This window comes from Globicephala melas, chromosome 19 (assembly GCF_963455315.2).
Source record: "Globicephala melas chromosome 19, mGloMel1.2, whole genome shotgun sequence".
Classification (NCBI taxonomy): Eukaryota; Metazoa; Chordata; class Mammalia; order Artiodactyla; family Delphinidae; genus Globicephala; species Globicephala melas.
Genome location: NC_083332.1, coordinates 5,924,323 through 5,931,919, shown reverse-complemented (window position 1 = coordinate 5,931,919; position 7,597 = coordinate 5,924,323). Strand labels below are relative to the sequence as shown.

The window sequence follows — 7,597 nt, the reverse complement described above, 5'->3', positions numbered from 1 at the left end:
TGGGGTTTGGATGCCAATTTCTTTTACAGCACAGAGAGGGAGAGGAGATGAGGAAGTAAAGTGAAAAGGCCACAAGCTTTGCAAACATCTCCTGGAATGGCCAGCCTCGGGGAGGGAATGCGTTCATTTTTCTTCCTTGCAGCCATCCACGGGTGGAACGGCGTCCAGATGCTTCCCTGAACGAAGCCACTTTGTTTTAACCTTCAGGCGGAGGGGCAGGGCTCCCCGAGGCAGGCCATTATGTAGAGACAGTATCCTTTTAATGAACAAAAGCAGTGGAAAGCAAAGGTTAAAGTAGAAGAAACAGATCCAACACGGAGTCAGGATTGACTCTTCCCTGTTACAATTCCAGTAACTAATCACAACCTCTTTCGCCCTGGCGGGGACTGACCGGCCTGATTTCCTGCGGACAGAGGTGTGGGAGGGACAGGCTGTGGACACGGGGATCCGGGAGACGCCTTTGGGCTGTATTCGCTGCTCGCGACCCTCACCAGGGCCTCACATGGAAAGTAGAAGTGGTGACTCTCCAAGGTCCACGCAGCTCCGGCAGCATGTGGGTGCGGAGTTCCTCTTTTGTGGTCGGTTACCTTCTGACCTCAGCTCTGGGCTTCCTGTGGGGGCTTCCTCTCAATCCTGTGACACAAAGGCCCCATCACTCTTACCCCAAAGATGCTGCTATTGCCACCACCGCTGCTGCTGCTGTCCCTGCTGTGGGCATGTGGGTGGGCTGCGGGGAGACGGGTGGGCGGGGCAGGGGCTGCAGCCGATCGTTGTTCCTCCGCAGGGTCCCTGGCTTGGGACAGCGAATACCGGCTGGAAGTGCAGGAGTCCGTGACGGTGCAGGAGGGCCTGTGTGTCCGCGTGCCCTGCTGCTTCTACTATCCCCGGGACAAGTGGGACAACTTTGTCCCAGCTTTCGGCTACTGGTTCCAGGACGGGGCCAGAACCGACCAGGATCGTCCAGTGGCCACAAACGACCCAGGTCGTGAGGTGCTGACAGACACCCAGGGCCGATTCCACCTCCTTGGAGACCCCCGGACCTACAACTGCTCCCTGGACATCAGAGATGCACGGCAGGGAGACACGGGGACATACTTCTTTAGGGTGGAGAGCGGGCCTTCTGTGAAATATAATTATGTACACAGCAAGCTCCACCTGCATGTAACAGGTAAGGATTGTGTCAAGGAGAGGACACACAGACACAGGAGCCCTGAGTGTCCCCAGGGCAGGGCTGGGAGGGGACCCCCTGTCTTCTCATCCTGGGAGGGGCCCAAGGGGACCTAGGGGGACAGGCCGCTGCGGCTGGCCTGGGGCAGAGACAGCTCTGAGGGGCACACTCGGGGCCCCGCGTCCAGGACCTGGGTCTGTTTCTCTCTCCTCTTCAGCTCTGACACAGACACCCGACATCCACGTCCAGGGGACCCTAGAATCTGGCCTCCCCAGGAATATCACCTGTGCAGTGCCATGGGCCTGTGAGAGGGGGACACCCCACACCTTCTCCTGGACCGGGGTTGCCCTCCCTTCCCTGCACCCCAAGGGCCCCCACTCCTCGGTGCTCACCCTCACCCTGGGGCCCCAGGACCACGGCACCAACCTCACCTGTCGAGTGACCTTCCCCGGAGCTGGCGTGAGCGCAGACAGAACCATCAGGCTCAACGTGTCCTGTGAGCGCGGGACACCGGGTCCCTGAGGGCGGAGGGCGTTGGGGACGGGAGGGAGGGCCTGGGCTACTGCATGCTGAGCCCTGCAAGCTGGAACTGGGGAGGAAGGAAAGAGGACACTACTCCACCCTCTTCCTATTTCTAGTGTCTCTGGGGAAAAGGGCCAATGCCTACCTTCCTGCCGCTGAAAAGGGGACTGTTATGTCTGTCTGTCCAGATGCACCCCAGAAGCCGACCGTCAGAGTGTTCCGGAAGGAAGACACAGGTAGGTCTAAACCTCTCTTCTCCAGGGGTGTGGTGGAAGTGGAAGTGTCTCTGCCCTTCGGAGCAGAGCTGGGGATCAGAACTCAGATGGCAGAGAGGCTCAGGCCCGGGGAGGGGACAGCAGAGGTGGGACAACCCCCACTGGCTCATCAGCTTACGCACTGGCCTCCCCCTTTCGCTGGCCCTGCTCTCATGGGGTATCGCATGGCCTCTTCCTTGTCTGTTGGACGTGGCTGTCCCCACTGCCAGGGCTCCATCCTTGTCCCACATCCTGCCCTCATTCTCCTTAGGATCTAGACCCCACCTACTCCTTCAGTTTCCTTCCCTCATTTTAATGTTATTGTTTACAATAGTAAGCATACGGGACTGCCCTGGCGGTCCAGTGGTTAAGACTCCACGCTCCCAATGCAGGGGGCGCAGGTTCGATCCCTGTTCAGGGAACTAAGATCCTGCATGCCGCACGGCACAGCCAAAATAAATAAAACAAAAAGTAGAACGTAGTTGAAAAAAATAAAGAAAAGAAAAGAAAAGAATAAGCATACCATGTGTGTTAGTCAGCTCAGGCCGCCATAATAAAATACCAGAGACTAGGTGGCTTAAAAACTAGGAGTTTATTTCTCACAGCTCTGGAGGCTGGGACGTCTGAGCTCAAAGCGCCGGCTGATTGGGTTCCTGGTGAGGGCTCGCTTCCTGGCTTGTGCACGGCTGCTTTTTGTCTACGTTCTCTGGTATCTCTTATAAGAACACTAACGTCATCGTGAGAATCTCAGTCTCATGACCTCATCTAACCCTAATGACTTCTCAAAGACCCGTCCAAATACCTCCAAATACCATCATATTGGAGGTTAGGGCTTTGGCATATGAAGGTGAGGGGAACATGGTTCAGTCCCTAGCGCAATTTAACAAGAATGAAATAGTATTCAACACTTGTGTATCCCCCCTCTTGGTTATCTTTTCGAACAGAACCCACACATGTACATTTTAAAACACACACATATATGCAGATCATACTACCCACATGCTTTGCATCTCTATTAGTATTTTTTAATAAACTTTTCATATGCAGTAATTTTAGACTCACATGGTACAGAGACTTTCCACAAATCTCTCTCCTCATCATTAAAATCCTCCATCCACGTGGCCTATTTGTCACAACTAAGGAAGTGACGTTGGTACATTTCTACAAACTAAACTCGCCTTTTTCTCAAACTTGGTATATCTTGGAGATTCTCCTGTATCTTACCTAGGAAACCTTCTTCATTCTTAATGATGACCCCATGGTTTTCCAATTAGAAGTATATTATATGATAAAGTACTTAATAGGTCTCCTGTTAGTGGAAAACTACGGTGTTTCCAATCCTTTGCAAAGACAAGACAAATGTGTGGGTCTGGAAGATTACTCTTGAGAGAGAAGAAAGTCCTAGATCGAAGGGCATGTTTGTAATTTCTGCAGATATTGCCAAATCGAGCTACATGGAAGTTGTTCTGCTTACGCTACCCCCTGCTATGTGTCTATTTCCCTGCTAAACATTTTCATCCTTGCTGATACCATAAGTGAATACACTATCATGTTAACTTGCATTATCATTTTGTGAATAGGTTGGGTATCTTTCATTGTGTTTAAAAAACATGCGTATTCCTTTTTTTTTATTTTTATTGCGGTACGCGGGCCTCTCACTTTTGTGGCCTCTCCCGTTGTGGAGCACAGGCTCCGGATGTGCAGGTTCAGCGGCCATGGCTCACGGGCCCAGCCGTTCCATGGCATGTGGTATCCTCCCGGACCAGGGCACGAACCCGTGTCCCCTGCATCGGCAGGCGGACTCTCAACCACTGCGCCACCAGGGAAGCCCCATGCTTATTTCTTTGTGGTCTTTTTCTTGATGATTTGAAGAAACTCTTTTCATATTAACGCAATCATCTGTGTATAAGTTGAGAGGATTTCTTTTCATCCTAATCATGGGCTTTTGACTTAGTGCATGGTGATTTTGCTAGGCAAAAACATGCCATTTTTCTTGGCCACACTGCGTGGCTTGTGGGATCTTAGTTCCCCAACCGGGGATCTAGCCTGTGCCCCCCTGCAGTGGAAGCACGGAATCCTAACCACTGGACCGCCAGGGAACCCCCGCCATTTTTTTTTTAAGTTGCATTCAGTGATGTACTGAGACTAGCTCTTACTGGTTGGCGAGAGCCAGTTGTGCAATTGTGTCCATCTTTTCCCACTTCTGGGTTCAGAGGCTTCAAATTAGGTGCTTGAAATTGGCCAAGATGGGAGTTTTTACACAGAGGACATTGACAAGTGCTACAAAACAGGAAGATATGAGCCCTTAGGCAATGGAAGAGACAGACAGACAGACAGGCAGACTGAAGCTAGCTTTCTCTCTGTCCTGCCAGGACCTGAAAGTCTGGGCCAAAGCCTATCTCTCCCAGTCCAGGAGGGCCAGTTCCTACGCCTGGACTGTGTTGCCGACAGCAACCCTCCTGCCAGGATGAGCTGGATCCGGGGGAGCCTGACCCTGAGCCCCTCCAATTGCTCGAACCCAGGGGTCCTGGAGCTGCCCCGGGTGGAACTGGAGGACCATGGGAAATATGTCTGCCGAGCTCAGCATCCGTTGGGGTCCAAGGAAGCATCTCTGAGCCTCGTTGTGAAAAGTGAGTTGGAACACACCTGAGGGAAGGACGCCTGGGTTCTAGGGAGGGGAGAGTCTCCTCTGATCCCTCCCATCTCTCCCCACAGACCCCCCGCAGCTGCTGGGACCCGCCTGCTCCCAGGAGGAGGAGGGTCTGCACTGCGGCTGTTCTAAATATGGTCTTTATCTTTCTCCGTCACCGAAGGCCTTGCGCGGGGGCATTTTTTAAGTAGACTTTATTTTCAGGAACTGATTTGGGTTCGTAGCAGATTCGTCAGAAGGTAAAGAGACTTCCCTCGTCCCCGCTGCCCTTTCCCACACACGCACGGCCTCCCCCCAACAGCACGCCCCGCCAGAGGGCGCCTGTTACAGTCGATGAATCTCCACTGACACGTCATTTTCAACCAAAGTGCATGATTGACGTTAGGGTTCCCTCTTGCTGTTGTACATTTCATGGGTTTGGACAAATGTATAACGACATGTATCTGCCATTATAGTATCATACAGAAGAGTTTCGTTGTCCCAACATCTCTTTGGGCCATTTTTGTGACTGTCAGCCCCTCAGCCCTCACCCTGAGCCCTCTCTGGAGTCCAGCGCTCCCCTCACTGCTGTATTCCCACTGGTCATAACACCTGGTCCCCATCTGGACAGAGCCCCATTAGGGCTGTCTCAGCAGTGCCCACCACAGTGTTGACAGGTGATGCCCGGACGCACATCCCTTGCCCTGGGTGTTGGGGTGCCACCAGGCAGGGCCAGGAGAGCTGTCTGGGCCTGACCTGGAGGTCTGAGAAGCTTCCTGCTGCCACCTCCTTCTGAAGGCACAAAAGATCACCGTGGACCCTGAGGGACAGGGCCAATAGGGGCCAGGAGAGAAGATTTAGTCCCCCTCCCTGGAAGGAAGGAGAGGCAAGGCCCCTCAGCCTCCCACAGTGCTCTCTGTCTCTGTGGAATGTCCACGGGGCCCAGAACCTCATGGCTCTGCTGTGGCCAGGTCTGGAGGCTGCTCTCCATGTCTCTGGATCTGCCTATAGTGGATACTTCATACACGTGGAATGTTACAAAACAGTGCCCTTTTCTGTCCGGCTTCTCTCGCTAAACGTTCTCAAGCATCATCCATGGAGCGTGTATCAGTATCAGTTCCTTTCTGTCTGAATAATATTCCATTGCGCGGATGCGCCAGCTTATCTCCATCCAGTTAGCAGTGGATGGACGTTTGGGTTGTTTCCACTTTTTGGCTCTTACAATGCTGCTATGAACGTTGCTATACTTTTCCTTTTTATTTTTATTTTATTTTTTTTGTATCATTGATTTCAGTTTTCTCGGGCATGTCCCTAGAAGTGAAATTTCTGGGTCAAATGGTAGTTTCTAATATTAAATTTCTGAGGAATTGCCAGATGTTTTCCACACTGGCAGCACCGTTTTACATTCCCACCAGCAATGTATGAGGGTTCCAATTCCTCCAGATCCTTGTCGACATTATTTTCCTTAAAAAAAAATTCGAGCCTGCTAGTGGGTGTGAAGGAATATCTCATCATGTTTTGATTTACATTTATGGAGCGAGTAATGACGTTGTTCATTTTCTTCATGAACGTATTGGTCATTTGGAGAATTTTTTTATTCCTTTGCCCGTTTTAAAAAATTGCGTTGTTTGTCTTTTTGTTCTTGAATTGTTTTTCGTATAGCTTTTATATAGGCTGGATATCACACACTTATCGAATCTATGGTTTGCAAATATTTTCTCCCATTAAAGGGGTTGGTTTTTCACTTTCTCAGTCCACTGATGAGCCGAATTTTTCGTTTTTATGAAGTCCAACTTATGCATTTTTGTTTTCTGTTCAGCTGCTGGAAGGTAAGGGCATGGGGTGGGCTGATACCCCGGGCACACGGGATTCGGCATCCAGTGGATGAGGAAAGCCTGTAAGACCAACGTCCAGAGTCCTCCTGGGAGCGGAAGGACACAGGATTGAGCAGATGATTCCATCCTGGTCCCACTTTCCTGCAGGGCAGTCGGGCCACGTCGCAGCACAGGTGATTCTGACGGCCATCTGGGAAGCGGCTGTCAAGATCCCGCTACTCTTCTTGGTCCTCATCGCCCTCCTGTGAGCACCCCCAGGGAGAGGGGAGAGGGGAGGGGTGGGGAGGGCAGGATGCAGGTGGCTGCACCCTGAAACCAGCGCTGGAGGGGGCCGGGGCGGGGCTGGCAGGAGGCTGACGGGAAGGGGGAATGGGGGTGCGGGGCTTGGGGGCGGTGAGGAGTCCCCTGGGGCAGGGTCTCCTCGCCACCCAGTGTCAGGGTTGAGGGTAGCCGCTGTGCTCTAGAGTGTCTGTGGGGCCATACCTGCCCTCTCCCACCTCAGTCATCCCCCCGCCCCTGAACAAGGAACAGGGTGAGTCTGCGGCCCGCGGCACCCGATCTGACCAGAGCCTGGTCTCTTCTCTGGCTCAGAGTGACGTCCCGCAGGAGGAAGGCAGCCAGGCCTGCAGGGGGCGTGTCAGATGCAAACGCCAGGCCGGCAGGGGGCGCGTCTATTGCAAGCGCCATTCCAGGTTACCCCTCTGGGTGAGTGATGTCGGCATCCTACCACCCAACATCCCACTGCACACCTGCCCCAGAATGGCCCCCAGGATTGCTCCACTCAGCGTACCCAAAGTGGAGCTGCCATCTTCCTCCCCAAACCCACTTCTCTGCTGGGTTCCCTGTCACACTGATGACAAGGTGGCCCCCATCTCTAAGGCCAGAAGGAAGGACGGGGTTTGCCCCCTTTCATCCCCGCTCCTCTTCTCCAGCATCCAATAATCACTAAGTGCTGTCCATCCTTCCTCCTAAGCACAGCTCGTCCTGATGCCCGTCTCCTTCCCATCTTGACCCCAGTCGTTCCAGCAGCCTCCTCTCTTCCCTGGGTCTCTGAACACACCCACCTCCTGCCTCCATCTCCCTGGGAAACACAGCCTCCGCACTGTTCGCAGAGACCGCTACCATCCTCTTGCTGCACAGCAGGGACAGCTGTGTTTCCTCTCCACGGCCAGAGACCAAGGTGCACACA

The 7,597-nt window shown here is 53.1% G+C and overlaps 1 protein-coding gene across 1 annotated transcript; it reads left to right on the top strand.

Annotated features, from left to right (window-relative positions):
• The first annotated feature begins 669 nt into the window (after nt 1–669).
• LOC115850922 (sialic acid-binding Ig-like lectin 13) lies at nt 670–7,357 on the top strand. Its single transcript, XM_070044341.1, has 10 exons — nt 670–718; nt 785–1,168; nt 1,386–1,664; nt 1,879–1,926; nt 4,317–4,574; nt 4,660–4,704; nt 6,556–6,652; nt 7,000–7,032; nt 7,067–7,113; nt 7,341–7,357. The coding sequence occupies exons 1-10, from the start codon at nt 670–672 to the stop codon at nt 7,355–7,357; spliced, it is 1,257 nt and encodes a 418-aa protein (XP_069900442.1).
• Nucleotides 7,358–7,597: the final 240 nt, after the last annotated feature.

Coding starts and splice junctions, on each gene's coding strand:
- LOC115850922 (XM_070044341.1), top strand. CDS start 670: ATGCTGCTATTGCCACCACCGCTGCTGCTGCTGTCCCTGCTGTGGGCA. Junction 4,705..6,555: donor CTGCTCCCAGGAGGAGGAGG/GTCTGCACTGCG, acceptor ACTTTCCTGCAG/GGCAGTCGGGCCACGTCGCA. Junction 7,033..7,066: donor AGGAGGAAGGCAGCCAGGCC/TGCAGGGGGCGT, acceptor AACGCCAGGCCG/GCAGGGGGCGCGTCTATTGC.